Source organism: Seriola aureovittata, chromosome 14, assembly GCF_021018895.1.
Source record: "Seriola aureovittata isolate HTS-2021-v1 ecotype China chromosome 14, ASM2101889v1, whole genome shotgun sequence".
Lineage (NCBI taxonomy): Eukaryota > Metazoa > Chordata > Actinopteri > Carangiformes > Carangidae > Seriola > Seriola aureovittata.
The window spans coordinates 23,437,548-23,461,820 of NC_079377.1; the positions used below are offsets into that span (position 1 = coordinate 23,437,548).

At 41.7% G+C, this 24,273-nt stretch overlaps 1 protein-coding gene across 1 annotated transcript in view; it reads right to left on the reverse strand.

Annotated features, from left to right (window-relative positions):
* Positions 1-1,824: 1,824 nt before the first annotated feature.
* LOC130181247 (pro-neuregulin-3, membrane-bound isoform) overlaps positions 1,825-24,273 on the reverse strand; it is a 335,378-nt gene continuing 312,929 nt past the window's right edge. The window contains exons 6-9 of the mRNA XM_056395233.1: positions 23,496-23,622; positions 14,588-14,703; positions 10,929-11,114; positions 1,825-5,733 (exon numbers count right to left, since the gene is read on the reverse strand). Coding sequence (XP_056251208.1) covers positions 5,049-5,733; positions 10,929-11,114; positions 14,588-14,703; positions 23,496-23,622 — 1,114 coding nt within the window. The 3' untranslated portion in view covers positions 1,825-5,048. The remainder of the gene's footprint in view (positions 5,734-10,928; positions 11,115-14,587; positions 14,704-23,495; positions 23,623-24,273) is intronic.

Genomic DNA, 24,273 nt, shown 5'->3' on the forward strand with positions numbered 1-24,273 from the left:
AAGACAGGAGGGCATGTGGTGGAACCGGTAAAGAAAGAGATGTTTATGCACAAGTGCACACCATCGTACACACACACACACGCACACACACACACACACACACAAATGTTCATAGTATCTGGGCTCACCGACGCTGAACTGGCATGCTGTTCAGATGAGGTGTGATGGGGTTGCCTGGCCTGGCAGCGCAGAGCCTTTGGAGGATCAAGCTGTAGCTGTTATCTCTCTGGCCTGATGGTCTAACCTCTATTCCCCGCCATCAGTCACACACACACACACACACACACACACACACACACACACACACACACACACACACACACACACACACTGGTCTTAACCGCCATACTTTTTGCCACCTGGCTGACCACAGCTAAACTGCAGTGCAGGCCATAAATCTGTGCTGTTTTTTGGGGACGAGAGGGGTAAAGTGACGGTGCAGGCAGTCAGCCGTTGGAATTGCGTTGCAAAGACACGCAAACATACACAGCTAGTTGCACACAGACACACCTGGCAGGTACATACAAGCAGCAACCTCTGGTGCTGAAAGATGAAGCCAACAAGGAAATGCTAAAAACTGCAGTTCCTCTAATGGCCACTAGAGTCTGGCTCCAAAAGTGAATCAATCGCCATAGACTCCCATGTTAAAATGTCCAACTTTATAGCAGAAATAAACATGTTTACAGCCTGGTACATTAAAACAGTTTTGGTCTCTATAGCTCTATAGGGGGGGGGGGGGGGGGGGGTTAACGGTAAATGGAGGAAATAAGACAGAAAAAGCACAACTGAAACAACAAATAGTTGAAATCGCAGGATATCTTCTGTCATAAATGATATTTTTAAACTACCTTTCTGAATAATAAAAATAAACACTGATAAATTATTGGGGAAAAAAAACTTTTTTTTAACAGTAAAAGCAAAAACTCAACATAGCGAGCAGATCAATTTAAAAAGAATTTTAGACAGACTTCCTACTGCGAGGTGACACTGATGTGGTTTATGGTAAACAAGGACCTCCTGCAACATTGACAGTTGGAGACACATACAAAAATAGAGAGAAAGGCAATAGAGCTGCTTATTATGCATCAATAAGTAACAATAAATAGAGTGTTTTTGCTTTTAACGTCCTGTTTCATCTGGATGTCTCTATTGGTTATTTTTAATATAGAATTCCAACTATGGCTTAATGATCAAAATAAGCAGCTGATGTATTCCCCATTTATTTAAGAATAAAAGCAATAACTAACATACTTCCATTTGCACACATACGTCCCACATACAAATACACAGTTCATACTTCTTTGCATAAACTTTTTGACTGTAATGAAGAAAGGCAGATATGCTCTCTAAATCTCTGAGAGGCCAATGAGGTTTTCCTAATCGAATGCACGGCCTCATTTCTCTTCCTGTGCTGACTCTATAATAGTAAACCAGCAGGACGTGAAGTTACGCTGTGCGCAATGTTCAATTACTGGCATGTGTAAAAACCATTTAAAGATGTTCAGAGTGGAAAGCAGAGACGGCAGCATTAAAATTGTTTCTCCTCTCTGTTGTATAATTTCTGCTGCACAGATGTACATTGTGCTGAAGTACCTGCATGTCGAAAGTAATTGCAGTTTCCTCAAGGTGCCGGACTGTCAATTAAAAAGCGAAGCATCTGCCTGGCACCAGGTCTTGAATTATGTGCTTGTTCCTCCTCTGTGAGGCTCCAAATTCATCTCCCTCTGTCAGAATATTATTTAAAAAAAATGTGACAAAATGTGAGAAAGTTGATGAAGATTCTTGTTGCCGGACTCATCTCAGGTAAGAAAACAAATCCACACAAAGCTTGCAGACTTTTATCTCGTAAAAGCTCATACACTGATTACAGTTGGTCAAACAAATAAATTCACATTTTTCTTTTTTGCACCGAGTTTGTGCACAGACACACATCAACCTCCATAAGCCACCAGTGTTTATACTGGTGGGGACATTATGGACTTCATGGACATCAGTATCAAATAACCAAAACTGTTGAGGTTCAACAATTTGATATAGAAAAGAGACTTTTTTTCGGTGGGGCGGGTTTAATGGCAGCATGGAAAACTAAGCCTTCAAGAAAGAAAGAAAGAACTTCTGGGCTGATTTTTCTGTGCGAGTGTGTGTGTTCAATAAGATTTAGCGTTGCCATTCAGGCATTTATAAAAAAAGATGGCAGAGGTGAGTGGTGAATTTTCCCGTGGATCAGCCATTGTGTGAGATTCGATAAGTAAAGGTTGGGAGAGTATGAATTCTCAGGTACTGTGTACTTATCCATAGTGTTGCATTATTGAATCAACACACTGAAGTGAAGAGAGCTGCATCACACACACGAGAAAGTAGCCATAGAAAGAACCATGTGGACCACACAAGATAGTAGCGTTTTGGCTGAAAGCAGTGGTTTGATGTTGACAAGGGGGCCACATTCACAAAGTCTTATCAAAAACACAAAAGTATCCAGGAGCCACTCTTATGTGTGTGTTGTCTGAGAGTAAAGCTCTGAAGGCTGAAAGCCCCTAAACCCCTTTTTTTTCTCAGTCATTCAGCTGCAGATAAAAGCTCTGTTAAACACAAAATAGTTGCTCTTTGTGCTTCTTTCATACAAAGTTCAAGCTTTTACTTTGCTTTTACTTTTCAAGTTGGCTTGTTTTTCCAAATCAAACGTCCTTTAATCAAACACACACAAAAAAGAGGTGGAATTTTAATATTAATTTCCAATTTACTTGCTAGGACTTGACTGGATGCCCAAACATCCACAATCATATTTTTCCAACTGAAAACCAAATTCTTTTCCGATGTTTCATCCTATTGGTGCCGATTTTTAACAGAACCGCCACGAGCAAATCATATTGGTAAAATTCCTTGATTCCTTGAAATTGAGGACACTTGAGTCTCTTCATTTAGGTCATTTTCATGATGTACTGGCAAGCAATTACTCCAGGAACACACTGCCTGCGTTGTGTGTGTGTGGCAGCTGCGTGTCTGCTGCATTGCTGCTACTGCCAGCTATATCTACATAGAGTTTGCAGGCTACTCACATTTAGGATTTCTTTTAATTATAAATTAATTTCTGATTTATTTTTGACACAAAATGTCACAAAAAAAACACTGTGTCCACATGCAGACGAGAAAATGGTTAAAAAATATATTATATTTATATATATATATATATATGACTATGTTTTTGCTGCGAGACGCGCAAGTCACATGTGAAAAATTGGCCGAATCTCTACATCACATGACGCAGCCGCCACGCACACACCACAAATCCAGTGTTCCCGGATCTCAGAAAGAGACAGCTGCTCTTACAAACATGATGTTAGAATAAAAGTAAGAGATGCCGTTTACTGAAATTAAAACCTGTTTTAACACTCATGACATCAACTGAAGCAAAGTTGTATGGGTTTAAACAATTATGTCACGTAGATCTTTTTAAAAATGGCTGTGCCGAAGAGTGGGAATTGAACCATATTTAAAAACATAATTTCTGTCTTCAAGGCAGCACTGTGAAAAGAGGGAACTACTTTTATGGGTAAAATAAATTACTTTGTGGATGATACCAGCTTTTTCCAAGCCATTGCAGACGAGGTTGTGTTTGAAAAGACCAACAGGATAAGTGCAGCATATTGGTGTAAACCACGCTGATGTTTTCCAGCATGCATGTCGGATAGGGTGCTGTTAGGGTGTCAAAGTGTCTTCCAAGCAATCAACCAAAACAAGTGTTATTTTGAAAAAAATCTTTACCAGAACTGCAACCATTTTTTTTTTACTCTTTGTCACCAGAAACATTTGGCTGTTAACTTCATACAGAGATTCAAAAGCTTCCAATTCATAGGATACAACATAGAGACATTTATTTCTTGTTTCAATACCCACACCTACCATCAGCCCCAAAAAGCAGCATTGTTCATTAATAACCAAAAATGGAAAACAAAAGAATCTAAAAAAATGTCCGAATACCTCCTGTGGTGCCCCTTAGCCCTCCGTTCTTCCTTTTCCTTCTGTCCATTTATCTGATCCATCCACCCAACTGAAAAATAATGCACAGGTGAGTGTGTGTGTGTGTGTGTGTGTGTGTGTGTGTGTGTGTGTGTGTGTGTTTGTGTGTGTGTCCGCACATGTGTGAAAATATCATTTATAACAAAGAAAAATAAATCTAGACTAGTTTGAAACACTGGCCAAAGGAGAGTCAGCATCTCAGGCTGTCTTTAACAATCTGCTCTCCCGAATCTGACCGACTGCAGAATAAAGTCACTTCCTGTTTTTTTCTTCTTCTCCCTCGCTGCAACCCAGCACAAACACATAACCCACACAGTCGTCGAGTCGGGTTTTAGTTTTGTGTTGCGTCTGTTTCCACAGTGGGCTGTACTGGGATTCTTGGCGGGGCAGAAAGGTCTTCAAAAGGCAAGAGGAGGGGGGGGGGAGTCAGTGCGGAGGCTCCTTCCTCATTCGCCATGTTGGATTCTGCACAGACTCACAGAATCTGACTCACGGCTCCTGGTGGACGTGCGGTGGGAACGTTTATGAAGTTCTTTCGTTAGAGTTGAGCCAGAACCAAAATATGACAGTTAATACAAAACAGGGAGAAGAAAAAAGAAAAAGAAAAATAGTTACAACATTCCTGTGTTCTTCAACTTTGTACTTGGTCACTTTTTGAATTCCATATATTTATATCCATATATATTTATATATATATTTATATATTCTTTTTACAATTAAAAACACCATGGATTTGACAGACTATTTGGTTTCTTTTTGTCTAAGTAGTGTTTTTCTTGTTTTGTAAATAAATGCATGTAAATATTTTTTTTCTTTTTCCGTACTGTCAGTCGGTGTAAAGGCGGCCACTCCAGAAGTGTTTGTATGTTTGAGTCCGTACAGTATGCATATCATCAGCACATTTTCTCAATTACCATGATATTACTTTTTTTTTTTCAATTCTGCGTTTCCCTTCACGTCCCACAGATGCAGAGCACCACAGTCTTTCATACACTATCAAACCTAACGTGACTGTGTTAAGTCGTGTCCTTTCATTGGCCGGTCTGGCCCAGGTCTCTGTGTGATAGGCTGGGGCTGAGTAGCTGGGTCTGCGTTGGTCCGTTACAGCTCAGCACCCCAGCGCTTCCTCCGTTAGGGTTCAGGAAGCAAACAGTTTCTCTGGCCGCCACCAGCGCAGCCGTCAACCCGGTGCTGCTGCTGATCCCGCCCTCTTCCTGCTTCCTGTGAGCCAACGCCAACGCCCTGAGCTGCTCCTGCGCCTCCTCCAGCAGCAGCGCCACCTCGTCCTGCGGCTGGCCGACAGCGGACGAGCAGGAGGAGGACGACAAATCGACGCATGGCGCCTTCTCTCTCCTCTCACCGTTGCAGGGCGTGGCTCCGCAGGTGACAGACATCGTTGTGGTTGCCGGGGTGACACTGGTTTGCATACAAGACACCTCGTTGTCATGGTGACACTGGACAGAGGGGATAATTGGGATGGAGCACGAGCGAAACGGAGGAGGCGGGGAGTGGCTGTGACGGCGGCCGGGCCTCCGCAGGCTCCGGGTGGAGGTATTCGGATCGGTGTGCTCCGACGGAGGGCACAGGCCGGAACGCACCTCCATGTGACCGCTCCAAGGTGATGGTGACGTCGTCTCCATGGAAACAGGAGTCTGCATATGTAGGAGGGCATCTCGTCTGGGGTTGTCGCATTGGTTCTCTCCCTGAATTTGCCAGCTAGACAAGATAGAAAACAGAGAACGGGGAAAGAACAGGACAGAGACAAAAAGACAAGGAAGGGAGCAAAGGTTATTCAACTAGGGGGGAAACTTCTACACTTCACCGAGAGGAGAAGTCATTGCGTGTTTGAGTATGATTTCAACTCCATCGCCTTTTCAAACTCCCACGCTGAAACCCTGACAGAATACACAGAGGGACAGCTCCCCGCCCTTTGCCATTTCACAGGCTAACCAAGGATGCAGAGAGAGAGGAAGATGAGTCTGACATCTTTCTTTCATCTCTTTATATCTGAGTCTGTGCACACTCAAAAAAAAGAACCCTCCAAAACCTCAGCTCCTTTATAAAAGTGAAGAGGTAACAGAGAGTTCACTTTTTGTATTATTAATTTAATCGCTTTAAGCATGTTGAATATAAAGAGTGTTGTTTTAAAGTCGAAGGCTGTCAGCTTGAGTCAAGGACGACTGAGTTAATGGCCCATCACGTGTGTTAATTTGCTTTTATTTTTTCTTCCATTTTAGTGAGTTCCACTTTTAGGTCAAGACCATTTGCTTTGTTTGAAAATCCTTTCTGAGTCACTCCCGCTCAGAGATTGTATAACAGCACTGATTCAAGTTATGATAGGTAGGTCTTTTCCTTTACTTTTTAAGTTTTTAATCTCTGCCCCTCAGTCATTTCTTTGCCTGCAACTCACTCCGTCACTCCTCAGGTGTTTTTCCTCTTTACATTTTTGCAAATGTGACCTGTCAGCATGTTCACATGTTGTTGCTGCTTCTCAAACCAAGTTATTAACCCATTCCCACTTGTGTGTCCTGCCTCTTTCTGTAGCTGTGGGTCTCAGCTTATTTGTTATCCCTCTCTGTGGTCAACCAATGTCAATTAAACTGAACAGCAACAGCAGGGCCAGCCCTATAATCGCAAGTGTCCGTGACTCACTGACTGACTGAGTGAGTGAGTGATAACAACTGTTTTCAATTACATTTACCATACAAGGTCCAGCAAGTTTTGACCTAGTATTGATTTTTTAATCTGTTGGGTCTTTCCCGTTAATGTCTATATTTACATGACCCAAGAAACCACATTAAAAGGAGAAATTTTCCAACTGCTTTAAAGAAGAATTGGAAAATGGGCTTATATGCTGTGCACCGTAGCAACCCAGTGACACAGGTAATATCTGTGTACATCTGGCCAGTAATCAGATACTGATCAGAAATGACACCAACAGTTTTCCCTCACAGTGGAAATATATCAGATTTTTACTGTCTAGCTGCAGTAACTGACACATTCAGACTCACGGAAGCGACCAGCCTTTATTTTAGTGTCACTTTTAGTTTAGTTTTACTTTAGATTTAATTGTTTTTGAGGCAAAGATGCACTGCTGTGAGTAATCATTTTCCCCTGCACCCTGCTGCTCTGCTCTCACACTGATACTCCCCCAGTCTGAACTTTTAGTTATACTGCACAGATGCAGACAAAAAAAAACTCATTAGAAAGCTTGTTTCATGTATGTGCACCAACTCTATCACAATGCAAGAACGATCACTTTCTTTACAACCTGAACTACGTTAAAATAACATGTTATGGCAAAATAAACTGTGATAATGTGTGATTAGAGTTAGGCAACTAAAATACCTAGTTAATGTTATAACTGTTAGAACTATTTTTTAGCTTTAATTGGACAGTGTAGAGATGACAGGAAACGAGGGGAGAGAGAGAGAGAGAGAGAGAGAGAGAGAGAGACAGACAAAGGTCCCAAGCTGAACAGGAAATGGTGATGGCACCTGAATGTTTCACTCATGTAAGGGCAAAGTTGACATGAGACAACAAAAAACACTTATGTTTGGGAAAAGTCAACACTTAACTGTTACTCGCTTACTAACTTAATTTCAAGTCTGGGACAGGACACACACTCTGGTGTCCTGGGTGAAAGCTGCAGGTCAGCAGGTCCTTACTTGAGACTTGGGAGACGCCAATAACAAGCCTCTTTGCCCATTCTGGCTTTATATAAAGCTTCTGAAGTGTGTTCTCTGCATGTGGGTCCTGTTTAACAACATTACACCAAGTCTGCCTGGGTCTTGACCTGACTTCTTTGAGCCCAGACATAATCTCTTTCTCCCTATTTCTCTGAGTGACCATGCCCTCAGTGTTATCAGTGTCTAAATCCAGCTGCGTTCTAGAGCGAGACCTCATTATCTTTGTGTAAAAATTCATAATCCTCTGCAACGGCTAAAGCTTTTTCTGCCACGTCAAAAATTCAACTAGGAGTCCCTCTCCCCTGTGCTACCCCCATCACACGCACTCAACGTTCTCCATCAAGGTGAGCAGAAATAGAGGTGGGTGGAGAAGGTGCCTTTCCACACTCAAAGGAAATCACATCCTCGTTTTATTGCTGCAGTATTTTTCCGAGACATGAAAAACCTTTTCGGAAAAACCACAGCGGAGCTTTGGCGGGGGCCCACAGAGAGGATCCCGGGAGCGATAAGAGAGGATGATGCGAGGGTGCTAATTCCCAAGATAACATTCACAGACAAATCTCTCTTTTGATGTGTTGAAACACAATCAGATTGCAAAAATCTATGAAGCAAAGTTCAAATATAGACCCCCGGAGCAACGCGGGAGCAGCTAGAGGGGTATTACAGTGAGATTGTGAGCGAGTGAGGTGAGATAAGTGACCAGGCTTTTATCTTTTACAGGAGTTCATTACAAGTGTTAACAGTCACTTTTATTAATCCATTCCCCTACAGATAATTTCTTAATCTACCTCAACTTGCTGTTAAAGTAAAATATGTAATGTGATGCAGTGATCTTGTAACACTGAGCATATGCACATGCACGTAGGTGTGCACACCTACACAGACGCATGCAGAAGCTCTATCTGTCTAAGTAAAGGCTGTGCATATCACGTAATGAAAAACAAACTTACAGAGGGAGGGAGAAACTGGCACATTTCTTTAAAAAAAAAAAAATGCTGCAAACAGTGGACGAAAAATAAAAAAATGTGTGCAGTCTCTCTGTCAGCCGTTTCGGAGACAGTTTTATCTTAAAATAGTAGTAACAACACAGGACATTCTGTCTCCCTGTCAGCCATTTTGTTGAGATAACACTAGGCTTCTCTAAGAGGCATAGAATATAACGGGCAACCTTTTTTTTTTAAAGCTTTTTCTAACTGTCACACACTATCTGCACATTCCTCCATCACTTTTTTATTTTTATTTTTATTTTTTTAACTTGTTTTACTTTATTTTTGAACGCTGTCCGTTTGTGTCCGAAATGAATTCAGACTTCTCGTCTCTCTGTTTCTGTCTCTGTATCTCTGCCTCGGTCTCCGTGCAGCCATGGTCAAACTGTCTCCATGGCAACCCAGAGTATGGGAGAGAGGGATGCCGTCGTCTGTCCGTCCATCTGCCGTTATGTGAAGTCTTAGATTAGATAGTGAATGAGTGAGTAAGTGACTGAGTGTGTGTAGGTCAGTGACTCAGCCAGCGTGATCCGAATGTGTGTGTGACTGAATGACAGTGTGTATGAATAAGCGAGCATGACCTCCTGCCATCAGCATGTCCCAAACTACGTCTGATTTTGATGCAGCATCTGTGCATGTGTGCATGAGTGTGTTTTCTTTTTTTTTCAACGTGTGGTGGTGTGAACAGATGCTCCGAGGGCACAGGAAAAAAAATAAAAATGGAGCTTAAGCAGAGCAGCATGTGGGGAAGACTAAAGGACACTTGACCAGAAGACATTTGTGCCAACCAGGGGACACATGAGTGACATTTTGGCTGTGGCTGTGAGTGACAATATGACACTTAAGCTGACCAGAGGGCACTCGGAGGGGGGGGGTTACTTGAGTCAACCAGAGGGGGCACTTTGGTCGAGCAGAGGTTTACATCACTTGCCCAGAATAACATGGAGCACCCAGAAGACGCTTGGGCTGGCCAGAGCACCCTCGAGCGGGCCAATGAGAATAGCAGTTGTGTCACACTTGGGCAGCTCAAGTGTCCCTCAATAGTGACATCTGGGCAAAAATGAAGCATGAAATCCCACACTTAATTAATGATTCAAACCAAAGGGAACTTGGGCACTCGGAGCACAAATGGCAGGGGTGACGACCCCTGTATTTCCTGCCTTCTGTGCCCCACTGAATCCACCGTATGTCTAGCTGTTGTGTGCATGTATGCTTTGTGTGTTAGTGTGTTTTTGTCCACCGGTGTCTATCTCCTCTTCCTATTTCTATCAGTATGCATGTAGGTCATGTGGAGCTTTATCCCGAGCTGGAACCGCTGGGACCTGATCGCCTGAAGTGAGGCTTGCCGGTCCAGGTGGGTAAAGCACTGACTCATGACCCACCAAAAAAAAAAAAAAAGGTCAAAGCACAGTGGCTCTCACACGGAATACATTTAATAATCATTTCCGCTGATCATTTGCATTTCCCCTGGCTGCTGCACATGCAGTTTTGCCTGAGAAGTCTAACCCCGCCGTGCTTCATTTGAATGCCAGGATTTAATTGTTGGTCTACCTCCTGAGCCGTCGCATTAAAAAGCCCAAAGTCTGAATATAATGCAAACGCGACGCGATGTTAGAGTGAAGGAGAGAGAGCGAAAGATGCAGGATGTGCAGCCTGCGTCGTGTCCTCAAAAGCACGAGCACCAGGCGAAGCCTCTCCCCTGAGCTTGTGCCACTGTACTGCAGACCACAACATAACATGACCTTGTTTTTATCTTTGCTCAGCAGATTGGAAAACAAAAGGGATGAGGGGGAGGTTAAAAAAAAAAGAAATTCTGCCTTTTTTTTTCTTCTTCTTGGAAAAAAAAAAAAAATCATAGAATTGGCTTTGAAATAGCCACTCTTGAAATGAAATCCACAGCTTATTCCATGACAGTCCTGTATTTTTCAGTTAGTGGCTTTCATTGAAATGACTCAGCACATGGAGGATCCAGCAAAGAAGTAAAGCAGGGACAAAAAAAGAGAGAGAGGGAGGGAGGTGAGGATAAAACCTTGAAATACTATAGATCTTTAAGCTGTAATTACACTTAAACCAGCCTTTGTTTCTCTGCATAGTAAGAGCCTGTAAGCTTCAGTGGTCGCCATCGCACAGTAAGATTTATATATATCAACGTATACACACGTTCAAAGGCCAGACATGAATGACTTCCTGTCTAAAGATAACCCTTTATGGAAGATGTGGTTTCTGTAATCCTCACCGTCTCTGTGCTTCAGCTTCCTTCTCGGTGGAGTCCACTTCTTGAAGGTGTTGGTAGGCGGGGCCCGAATACTTGGATCCTCCAATTGGATTCAGCCTTCCTCGGGGAATGGGCGGGGTCCTGCGCGAAGCTGACCAATGAGCTGTCCGTGTTCTCTGATCTGGGCTGTGAGACAAGGAGCCGCTTCTGTGGAATAAAAAGAGGTCAGGAAGGAGTCAGAAGTTATTAATGAATATAGTAAGTCATAGAAAATGCTGTTAGATACGTAGCTAGTGGGATTTTAGCTGGTGTCAGCAGCAGAAGTCTCACAGGTCCCTTTTATTATATATAAGAATTAATTAAGACTTAAAACTTGAGTTGGGCAATATCTAAATTAAACTCAGTTTAACTGGGTCAGATAGGGTCCTGTTGTATTGCTGGGGGTCTCAGGATTGTGTGTCAGTATGTGTAAAACTAAAGTGGATCAGTCAAGATGGCTATCAGCTCTAATTACATGTCATAATATCATATCATCATCATCTGAGGAAGAAGTGTTTTTTGAAGCGAGTACATTGATTTTTATTGCTACTTTTTTTTTTTTTCACCACGGCTGCCTGTCAGTTAGTGGAGCATCAAGTCTGTCCTCTGGCTGTTTTTGGATTAAGTCTCTCTCTTCTTTTTTAGAATAAATTTATCCACTTCCACGGGTCAGTTTTGGAGCCAGGCCAGAATTATGGACCTGTGAAAATCTGTAATAAGCATAATCTCTACAGTGATGTCTGTATCAATATATGACCTCAAATGCTTTATCAAACTGAATATTTATAAAACACTGGACTGGAAAATTAATTGCCCTTTTCCAGCAAATAGTCCCAGAGCGCAGGCATGAAGCTCAGGATCTACGACCAGGAACTCTGATCCATTTTGCATTTGACTCACATTGTTTTGAATTACATTCATTATGTTATTTTAATCTTACTGTTGTGTGACAGAGATTCAAATTCTTTTGTGGATTTTTTCTTTATTTGACTGTCAGTTAATTTTTCGATATCGGTACTGATACTGATACCTTGACCTCGATACTGATTCATAACAATACTTTTGTGGATACTCATTCACTCCTTAGTATCAAAGTTTGGTAACGAATGACGAATGTTCAAAGTGTCCGAGTTTGAGACCCAGCCCTCGTTATGAAAAATGAAGCCAACGTGGAAGATCCACAAATGGCCACTAGAGTCCGCCTTAAATGAGGGTTTGGCCATTTTTGAGTGACAGGTAGGCGAGCGTATGCTTGCCACAAACCGGCACGCACCGAAGTCTCGGCTCCAAACACGGCACCACCTCTTTGCCCTATTTACCCATTTTTGGGTTGGCCGAGAGTTAGGCGGAGTCAGGCGCTGCCATGATGGTGACGGCTGGGCAGCTCGCTCTCAGCTTCAAAACTGCTCCTCAGAAACCTGTGGGTGACGTCACGGAGGCTACATCCATCTATATTTACAGTCTATGGATGTAACACAAGTTCACTGGCCGAGACTGGAACCGTGGACGTCGTGGTTATGTAGTAAAAGCCCTAATGCAGCGTGTGACTGCGATGTTTGAATGATGTTGCTACTTCCTGCTGAAGTTGAAATGCAGTTAATGTTCCTGAGCTCCTGAGACGAGTTCTTGGTTCCTGCAGAAGTCTGAAGAGTGTCATTAACAACACCTCTGCTTAGTTACACATCCTTTAAGATAACTGCTCATTTGTGGCTGCCACATAAATCAGTTGTATTAGAGTAATTAAAAAGTATGGTGTTTATGTGCATATCCCCTTTGTTTACATACAGCCTCTCAAAAGAGCCAGAAAGTGTGTGTGCACACTATGAGTTACTTTACTGAAGTAGCCTCATGCTGCTATTATATTTTTATATTTTTTTCAGGTTTAATTTTTGCCCAATCCCCATTTACAATGTTCTGGCTCTGAGCCCTCATTCATATTTAACTCTGCTGTTTTGAAGGATAGATTTGCCTCTAAAAATGGGCTTCTTAGCCATAACAACTGGGAGCTCAACTTATATTCAGACACTTAATAGTGTTGGCAGAGTTTTATATAAGGGCTTTTAAATGGGATATTTCTGAAAAAACAGAATTAGCCTTGGCCTGTTTCTTTCTGGCTATTTTGGACCATGGTATCCCAACATAACTCTGCTGTCCGGACAATAGTGCCTGAGTATGTGCATAAGCTGATGTGACTGCAAAAAAAATAAACCCCGATCACCCATTTGTGGTAACAGCAACAGACTTCCAGCCAAGGACTTTTGTGATCAACTGAGAGAAACTCTCTTTATGGAGAGAGAAAATGAGACAGAGAGAAAAAAGGGTGAAGGAAAAGTCTTGCTGGAGTTTGGCCAAAAGGTCATAGAGGTGGACTTTGTGGTTGGAAGGTTGTCTGATGGTATTTCTGGTTTGCCTTGGAAGACATCCTCTCAGCTGCTGCCTGCATTCCCCTGAAAAAAGATGATTAACCCCCAGCTGCTGCGGTGGAGTCGCTCAGCAGTAAGAAGCAGGAAACCGTGAGCGGACTGAGAGGCTCTCGGCTGTGAATGACTGTAACTGAACGGCAACGAAAGACAACAAAGGCACAAAAAAAAAAAAAAAAAACATTATGTGCACAGTTTCCTCATTTCCTCTGGGGTCAATGAAAGTTTGGTTTCATGTTTTTTTTGGTGAAATAACAAAAGGGGAGGGGCGCTGTGGAAGACATGGTGACTGAGAAAACATTGGAATTGATGTGGTATATTGTGGTTAGTGTGTTTGCATGATGAGATGTTTTAATCAAGGTCTGTGGTTAATAATGATAATAATAATAATAATAATAATAATAATGATGATGATGATAATAATAAAGAATTTGCATCCCGACCCCCCAGCAACAGTCAGGAGCCCACACTGGTGGATGGAGGCAGGTCCCTGCCACGCCCCACCCACGGACCCGAGTCATGCTCAACCCAACATCCCTCTGTTTTTTTAAGGTTTTTGAATATATTACTGACAAAGTAAAAAAATTCCTACACGCTATAAAAACAGAATACCAATAGATGGTGTGATGTACAGACTCCTGCTGCAGGAGCTCAGCTCTCTTTGTTTCAGCTCGGTGAATGTGTTTGCTCGTGTGTATTGTAACAGAAAAACCAACCTGGGCGAAGATGGGAATTCTAACTCAGAAGGAGACACTTTGTTTGTGTGTGTGCGTGCGTGTGTGTGTGTGTGTGTGTGTGTGCGCGAACTGAAGTGTGTTGCTGCTGATGAACATGCCAAAGCCCATCCAGCTCGAACACACCACTGAGCAGTGTGAGAAAAAGCTTACTAGGATTTACATGTCTGCGCTGGCTCATAAATCCCTGCACATGTGCTTCCCATTTTATCTCTGTCCCATCTCGTCTGTGTTCATGACTGTTATAGATATGCTTATTAACATGTTTATAGCTTTAATTATAATCACTATCATTCTTCCGTAAATCAGCCATTAGCTTTCTCTGCACTGTAATGTGGGTAATTCAATTTCTCCCTTCACTGCGTCCCCGCTGCGTTCGGGAAAGGACACCGAAGTTGCTTATTGTTTGTATAATCTGCATTAAAACTGCTTCTCGCAGTAAACAGAGGGGAACAGCTGCGCTCTGGGTGCAAACTGAACCTCATACCTGTGATGTTTTGCTGCGCCTCTGGAGCTGCTTGACGGTGTGGCGGTGATGTTGCAGTGCGGGAAGCTGGACTCACAGTCGTTTCCCTGGCGAGGCTGGGAGGAGCGTTTGCAGTACTGCAAAAAACAAACAAACAAACAAACAAACAAACAAACAAGAACAACAAGAAAATTGTAAGTTTTTCTAAAAATGAAAAATCCTTCATATCAATTAATCATATGACGTTAAAGGTCCCATTTTTTAACAGAGTGAGATTTCCATGTATTTTTTTTAAAATCATAAAGCAGGTTTATGTTCTATATTGATACTGTGAAAGTATCAGAGTCCACAGAGAAATGCACAAAACAACATATATATCTTCTTCTGGATATCAACACTTCAAGTAAAACACCAGAAAAAGTGTGAAACTTCACACTTTTAAAGACGTACATTTTTACATGGTGCGATGTAAAGCGTTCCCACTCAATGAAACGTCTCCTCTTTCTTAAGGAGGGTATGGTGAGATTTCGTAGATCTCTCCAGTTAACCTCCCCCAGCTCTCTCACTCATGCTGGGAGCCTCAGGGTGGGGTGTGCCTGCTGCTTTGATTCTGGAAACTGATTGTCAGACTCTTAATGGAGTCACGTCACTTCTATTTCTGTCTTTCCACCACCCCACCTTCCTCGTCCTCATTCTTGCCTTTTCAGGGATTGAGGTAAATTGTTGTGGAGAGCAGACGGGAGGCTGTTGATACAATGAAACTTGATATAATGAAGAGCACAAAGGCTTCTGGAGGGTGGCAACATCACAGACGACAGCGATGGTTCAATATTTGGCAGATGGTCAAGAAACAGGAGACGCCTACCTGGAAAAGATTGGCGCACTGTGGTGTGTATGTTACAGGTGAAAGGCAACAATCGTACACAGTATATCTGCATTTAAATTGAAGTTACTCTTCTATGCCACAGAGGACTTGCAACAACATAATGTGAACTTTCTATTAGTCACTCATAACGCAGCCCTCTGACTCGCACGTAGACGTTGCTCTGGTTTGAATGCCGTTAAGACAGTTGCACAAATCCTGTAAATTCCTTGGTAAAATGATGAGATCCCAGCAAAGCGCCACACAGAAATCTTCTTAATTCTATGGTAACAACCATGTCTAATGTTTAATATGACAATCTGCTGCTGATCTTAAACATTTCAGAGAATAAATTTGAATATTTTGAACAGTATAGTATAGACGCAGATCATTTGCATATTAACCCGGCTCCATGTGCTATCTTTTCTTTAAGTGACACTTCGCATGAAATAAGGCAAGAAATACCATGAAATGAATCATTAATATGCCCTGTTTAAAGCCTGGATTCATCACAGTGGGAAAGTTGATTAGTTAAATCTCTGCAATTAAGCTCTCAGTGTGTCTTTGTACCCTGGGATATCAAGAAATAAAAGATGGAGAATTGAAATATGTGGACTTGCTTTATAAACAACGGTGTCTCATTCTGCAAATACATACAGATCTTTTAAAAGCTCATGATGTCATTTTTTTTCTTGAGCCAACTCATAATTATTTTGAAGCTGCAGCTCATGGTGTTGTATTGTATTATAAGGTTTTCATGATAATTTGTTCACCTGTTTTACACGGTCACTCACACAAAAGTCCTGGATCATTTCACCCTGATGGTTTCTAACAAGATTTATTGCTTCTTGTATTCTTCCTATAACACGGATCTATATCTTCATCTTTATTGCTTTCTATCCATTTTGAATCTCTTTCTCATCCACATTGATCCTTCCTGTGTCCCCTCTCCTCCCCTCTCCTCCCCTGCGCTCCCCCTCATGACGGGATATCTAAATCAGCACTGCAGTGGAGGTGTGCGGGTCCCAGCTTCTTTCTTTTTCACTCTTTTCATTTCTTCAGTCCCCACATCTCTGGAGAGCCAAATATGCAATGAAACAAAGCAGCTCTTTGATTCTCCGCTTCATGATGCGGTTGACAAGGCAGACTCACTCAGTTACACGGCAGCAAAGATCTGCTGTGAGCTTCTCAAAAGAAACACAGGACAGCACAAGAAAGTGATTTAGGCTTCAAACTTTAAAAGCCCGAAAGATGCAAGGGGAGCGGTGCCGGTTTGATTTCTCACCTACAACACACAGACCTTATCTGTGGTTGGCATCTATCTGTGGCAGCGACAGTTTCCTCTCCTCAGCGTTATCTGAGCATCGTCTACACTCTAACTTCTAGACTTTGGTGACATCAGGTAAGAGAGGCCTATTTTTGTGCAATTTCTTGCTCCACAGTACTTTCATGACTGTTCTCTATACAAAGTTCCTAGCGCTTGATGTCTGACTAACAAGGCTGTCACTGATGCAATCCCTTTTAAGGACCCTCTGCGGGACACCAGCCTCATTAGCGTCACACATGCTGCCATGGTTATGTGACCATTCAGACATTTGGAGGCTGAATTGTATTTATAAAATCATGATACAGTGACAGGAAGAAAGTGAGCCCTTTGGAGTTACCTGGTTTTCTGCATTGACTGGTCATAAAATATCACAAATCTAGACAAACCCAGTGTCCCTAAGCTTGTATCACACAGATAAATACAATCTTTTGTGTCTTTGTTGAACATACCAAACACTGATTGTGCTGGTGGAAAAAGTAAGTGAACCCTTGGATTTAATAACTGGTCGAACTTCCTTTGGCAGCAATAACCTGAAACCAGCTCTACCAGCAGCTGCTGATCAGACCTGCATAATGTTCAAGGGGAAGTTTCTTCCTACAGAACGGCTTCAGTTCAGCAGCCCAGCTCTAGGAAGAGTAGAAGAAATCATCTCCATTTATAGACAGATTGTCTGACTGCGGACTGATGAACGTCTGAACTCTTTGAGATAACTTTGTGCTTCATGCCAATCAACTGTTCTTGAGACTAAATCTTCTGAGATTTGTGAGTCATGGATCATATCGGCAGATACAAAAACCATCTCAGTGTAGTTTTACATCTCGTCTCTCAGGCTTCTCTCTGGAGCTCTAGTAACAACAGGTCGGTGAGCCAATCAGAAGAGAGGAGGTTCTGACTCTCTGTTCTGATTGGCTGACTGTTTTGTGATCAGAACATTTCAGGTAAGACACCCAGAGAAACCAAATCCTACAAGGCTCCTGATAGGCCAGACTTGGGGGCGTGGCAGAGGGCGGTGGTTCTTTCCTTGTGAGTCCACCATGTTTATGCAATACTTATCTTACACAATTCTGTAAGATGAAAAGAATGCAGATATACAGTATTAATTTAATGCAAATCAAATACATTTGAGGGAGCAATCAGATAAATCCAACACCGCCCTGTTGCATCACCGCCTGTGCTGCGACTGCTAAAACTTCTCTCATCTTTTCCGCTCTCTGCTGCTCTGACACCAAACACATTCAAGCTGCTAATTGATACAGAAGCTTCCAGCAAGAAGTTGTTAATTTCTCAGCCTGTGATAAAATGGAAAATATGAAGTTTTCACTGTGGGACATTACGCCGGTGACCTAAGAAAGCACAGCTACACTTATTCAAACGGAGGAGGATCTGTCAACGCTCGGATGTGCTGTTAATTAATTAATGATTGAGAGGAAATGTACGGGAGTTTAATCGCCTCTGCTGCTTGTAACTGAAGGAAAGTCCAAGTTTCCTGACTCAACAACGCTTTGCTTTTACAGTTACAGAAGTCTTGTGTTTAACTTGTTTATCAGTTATTCTCTAATACAGAGCATTGCCTACTCGCTCACGGAGGGAGAAGTGCCTCCAATCCATTCACGCTGACACTGTGCGGTTCGGCGTCCATTTTGTTTCCGTTTGAAAACAGATTCGAGGCTTTAGAAAAGACCGCTTGAGGAAAAAGAAAACCTAAACTGCGTGCATGCGTCATACAGCACTATACTGACTGTGCACAGGGATCATCAATAAAAATGTAATGTTTCTTCGCACAGCTGCAGGCGGAGAAACTCGGCTCTTTAGCTCCATAAACATGTGCAGATACGCCAGAGCAGAAGTAATCATCACTTCAACGCTGACTTTGTGCCACATCTGGACATTTGTAGTGCAAAGGGTGCATGTAATGGTGTATATTAGTGGATGTGAATGTGTGTATGTGTGTGTGGACTGTAATGGATGTTTTAATCTCTGAGATAGAGGCTAGTGTGCACCGTATGCCTCTGGCACAGACGTTTTTTAACACTGACAGACTCTCCGGAGGGGGAACCAGGAGATGATTTCTATGATTTGTACAGAGATGTTGGCATTAATAACAGCGATGCAGCATTATAAACACACACACACACACACACACTGTAGTCTCAGACCTAACCTTAGCAGTAGGCGCAGGGTAGTCTTGTTCACGATAGACAGAAAGATAGCACAGATTTAATTATGCAGCAATGACAGACGGACTCTGTGGAACACCTGCAGAATTCATGATAGGGTGGTAAAAGCTGATTGATAGAGAGAGACTGTCTCACTCAGAGCTGCTCTTTAGTTTACTGTATAATCAAATACTTCCAGCAAATGGCCCTGAGGTGCTAATCAGAAGTTTTCATTTTCTATAACAGGCCACCGCTGGAAACTTCCGCTGCTTTCGTCATGACCCGCGCGACCACATGAGGTGTTCGTCCACGGACGCACTCGCTAAAATGCAACGGGAATGTAAAAAATCCAAAATGCATTTAGATAAGGCGAAATTAAATGGGGATTTAATTATAGTGACGAACAAAGGCTGCAGAGAAATTCAGCATATCATCCTGCTGTGTGTGACACATTTCTGTGAGTGCATGCTACTGAACACCAGTGACCCTGTGTCTGTTGTTCTGTGTTGAGAAATGTTGGTAATTGATCGCCTGCAGACAAAAATCGATGTGATTCTGGGTGCGTAGGCAAAAATAAATAAATAAATAAATAAATAAACAAATACAATTCATTTGCATGTAAGTTCCCCGAAGGCTCGTGGAGGAATGAAATAAATAAAACAAGATTTTAAAAGCAACATTTTTACACTAAAGATTAGCTGTGTTTTTTCTAAACAATGCATTCTGTAGAAACAGTAAACAATGATCAGTAATTCATGAGCCGGCGCTAATCGAGCAATTAGCAAAATAAGAGCCAAAGGACTACTTTTACATTTCTTTCCTATTATATTTAAGTATAATGTGATTCTATTGTAGTCTGTTGAAATGTATTCTATTGTAGTTTTCTGTTCTTGGCAGAGGAGATAATCATCAACGTGCCAAATAACAGAATAATAATGACTCTGTTTGAATATAAACTGCTTCACAAAAGAGACTTAGCAGTCAGACAGGAGCTGACGCTACAAATACGTCTCTCTAATGTGTGAACTCAATGTCCTGTTAGCAAGCTAACTACAACCATGACTTTGAATAACATTAGCATTTTCCCAGCTGGTTAGTGTGTTAGTAGCTTCTCTTTTTCTCTGGTAATTTTGACCAACAATGACTCAGAGCTAGAAAGGTGCATTGTGGCAATTAAATAAACTAAATAGATTCTCTTAAAACTGTATTAAGATTTCAGCCTTCAGTTGCAAATGTAGAGAGGACTGACAGTTCACTTTAATCAATTAAGGCTCACAGATCATAAAAAGTATGATTCCTGTCTGCGGGTTAGAGTTTATGTTCTGAGCTAAAGGAGGCGTGGATCTCCATTTAGTTCAGAGTGTTTAACCTGACCCGCTCTAGTTGGACAAACTTACATCCATTATAGGGAATGTGAAGTTGACGTCAGGATCCTGCACACAAACCTAAAGGATCTTCTTTTTATGCACCTGATACTAAACATATCTGCCAAAGTCCATTAATAGTGTGACTGATCAATTTTACATTTTGCTTGGTTTGATAATTGGACCAAAAAGAGGAGTGACACTTTACCTTTATGACTGTGCTCTCTGTTTTTTTGGCTTGCAAATGATTAGATCTTATATCCAGCCACTGCAAAACTTTTCTTAACTTTTAAACTATTGCAAAGTGAAAGAACTTAGTCAAAAAAACTGACATAATTTACAATGTCCAGGTATGTGAGTGGAGGTAGTGCATTAGGGTCTGTAATCCAGTCTCGGGCTGCCGAGTCATATGGATCTATGTTATATCATTATTAGTTTGCCCAATTATCGTTGCTTGGCATTGTGATTTTAATTTAATTTCTTCTTCCTTTCTCTTTCTCTTCCACCTTCTCCATCTCTTCCCCTCCCTACCAAAATTGAACCAACCTGCAAAACCCAGAAAATCAATCCTAAAACCTAAACTGTGATTTCTCATTAAGTATGAAAAAGATTTCACGAAGCTGAAGTGAACTGATAAAGTGCAGTGACCCGTTTAAAGTCTGAAGAAGAAGAAAAGGAAAGAGTTCAAAGAGCAGTAGGTTGGAACATTTCTCCCATTAACTTCCATAATAAGAAAGAATATGGAAGACATAAAAGTGAAAGGTAAAAGCAATAATGTCCAAAAAGAGCTAAATGTGAACATTTGAATCAGGTTTCAAGTTGAAATGAAGAGCCAATAAATGAAGGCGGAATAATTGAGACCTGAAATATAAATATTACTCCACTAGACCAAAATAATGTTCACTTTTAAATGCTCATTTACATTCAGTGCAGTATAGAAACACTAACTCTTTAAATGTGATTAAAGCATTACTAATTTTATGGCATTTACTGTAAGTGATCTAAATCCTTGCAGAAGGTTGGACAGTTGCCATTCCCTTGATGTTCACGTAAGTTTGGGAAGTCAGGTTGTTTGTCTTTCGCAGAGCACTCAGCTTGAGGGTAATATAAGGAGGCAGGCCTAACACGCCGTCTTCACAAACTCCAGATATTTTAGATTACTTTCAAGCCTTGGTTAGCTCTGCTCTCCAAGCTTGATCTGAGTTATCTGAACCCTATGTGAACTGAAACTCAAGTGGAGCTCCTCAGGCAGGAATGCCCCGATGCTTTAAAGTCTATAAGCCTAATATTAAAGTTGGCAGTGCTGCTCCATTCAGAAGTTTTTACATCTATGACCTGTTGATCCAAGTTAGACATGTATGTGACATGAGCAGCCATAATTATCATTTTAAGGGTGGGGGCAGGGATTCACTGAGTTTCTGTACACTGGAATACTTGAGGGCTTTTTCTCTAGAGCTTGAGGCTGGGACATTTGATACACAAAGAGGATTGTGAAAACTTTCTACAGCTAGATAATATACACATTTGTCCCATATTGTATAAAGGTAGATAAAACGAGCTGTCAGGACTTCCTGTATCTTTGTGATGTCACAATAAAGCAGTCACAACTGTCAGCTATGCCCCAAGCCCCGCCCACCTGGACCCAACATCCAACCTTTGGTTACCTGAAATCTGCTATTTTTACTCGATCACTCAGAAAACAGTCAGCCAATCAGAAGAGAGGCTCAGAGCCTCCTCTCTTCTGATTGGCTCACAGACCTCTTGTCACTAGAGCTCCAGAGAGAAGCCTGAGAGAGGAGATGTAGAACTACACTGAGATGGTTTTTGGTTCTTAAGAACACAAATATATCTTCTCATGGATCAACACAGGCGAAGTGTAAAATATGGACCTTTAACAAAATATTTTTGAAAGATTTCTCTGATCTGGTGCCTCTGTTTCTGAAGGAATAGTTTGAAATTTGGTGAAATCTGCTCATTTGCTTTCTTGCTGAGAGAGAAGATGAGAAGTTCGATACCACTCCTATGTTTGAACAGTAAAACACTTCTTTTTAAATGCCCAGCAATCCACCTTGACCTTCCCTGTGACTTTTCGCCACACTTTAAGAATATCAGACAACTTTCTGCTTTGGCTCTGGATAATGTTTGAGAACAAGTGAGTGTTTACTTTTATGTTAATGGGAATAATAAGGACAGATCAGCCAAATCAGGCCAAGGACTGACGGTCAGCTGTTTCATGAACTGCTACTGTGAATTTCAATTATCTCTGATTCATGCAGTCTGGGTCCCACAATTAGGATTTGATCCATCTTGAGTGTATAAATGTGTTTATGATGCATGGAGAGTCCCTTATGTATACAGTATAGTACACATGCTTTGCTTCATTGTAAATTTAAATCATGCCCTCAGAGGAAATGTACAATTCATTCAATAAAGCTTCTTGTCAAACCTTGTAGATTAGATAGGAAACTTATATAGTAAGCATGTTCAAGTGGTTAAAACTTATTTCTGCATAATGATGACACACACAAATACACACACACACATTCTCCTAAGGTAATGGCAGATGTGGATTTGACTGACATTCAAATTAACGCAGTGTTTTCCATACCAGCCACTCCGAGGAGCACATCTGGGAGAGATGTGATGACAAAGAGTGCTGAGTAGATGATGAATGACGGCGCTAGCCAGCGCCGCGCTCCCAAACCACTGAACGATTGCTCGCTCACAGAACCTGTCAGCCTGATGCAAGTGGCCAGGTGGAGACGGGAATAGCCTACATACTGATTCATGTGCAGCTAAAAAACTACAGGGGGTTGATGAATTCAATGATAGATGCAAATACTAAGTGTGGAAATCGTGGTGAACTGTATATGTCTGTGATTTGTGATGATCTCTTCAGGGACGCTGCTAGAAAACATCTAATTCTGGATGTTTGTTGGCTTCTTGCAACTGCACCTAATGTTTTAAATCTGTGGTTTGTGTTCTTGGTGGGAACTGTATCTTTTACTGGTGTAAGTAATAAATAATAGAAGATGGTTTTTGAATCCCACTCTTTTGAGACTTGCTGATATTTAACCACGACTGATTGAAGCTGATGTTGTCCGAGTTATAACGTCTTCCAAATGTCAGGTCAGGGTGTATGAACATGTTTGAGCGTCTTAACTAGACGACAGAAAAGAAAGAAAGTCATGATGGAAAGAGGAAAAACAGCAGCGGTCACCTCATGCATTTGCAGGTTGTTGTTAGTGGTCCTCATCTTGGCATCCAGGGCATTATGGGAATTAGCAGAGTAGTTTTTCAGACTGCGACTCTCCTTCAGATGTGCCTGGAGCTTCTCTCTGCGCCTCCTGAACACAGAGAAAAACAAGATGTTGTACAATTGGAGTTCACTTCAGGAGAGCATCAACTACCATCAGCTCAATTACTGTGAATCCTTTGTAGGTCTGCAGGTTTTCATTCCAGCCAATCAGTATGTAATTTCAGTGATTATCAAATCAAGACGTGTCTCTAACATTGGTACGTATTAGGATAAAGCATCTGCCAAATGCCATTAACCTTCCTCAGTTGCAACATCCCTCCTTTAGCATCACATTAGGCTCTCAACTTTAGCTCTAGTAAAAACGTGTTTTAAATTCCAATCAGCATCGTGAAATTAGCAAATCCTGCCTGCAACTAATCTATAATTTTGCTCTTAATAAATCAAAACATGGGATTATTATAATACATTTGAAAAACACAGATGTCAGACAATATCAACCCTAAATTGTACACATGTAGTATCCAGGGTCCAGTCATCCTTGATATTAGTTCAATATCAACTTAGACGAGTACAGAACATTAAAGAACATGCACCCGTGAGCCACAACGTCACAGATAAAACCAATAATGTTGATTATCTGATAACAACAGTGCAGGTCAAGGTCTGGGATATATTAGAGGGTAAGTGAACAGTTGATTTTAGTAGTCAAAGTGTTGGATGCAGGACAAAGGGGCAGATG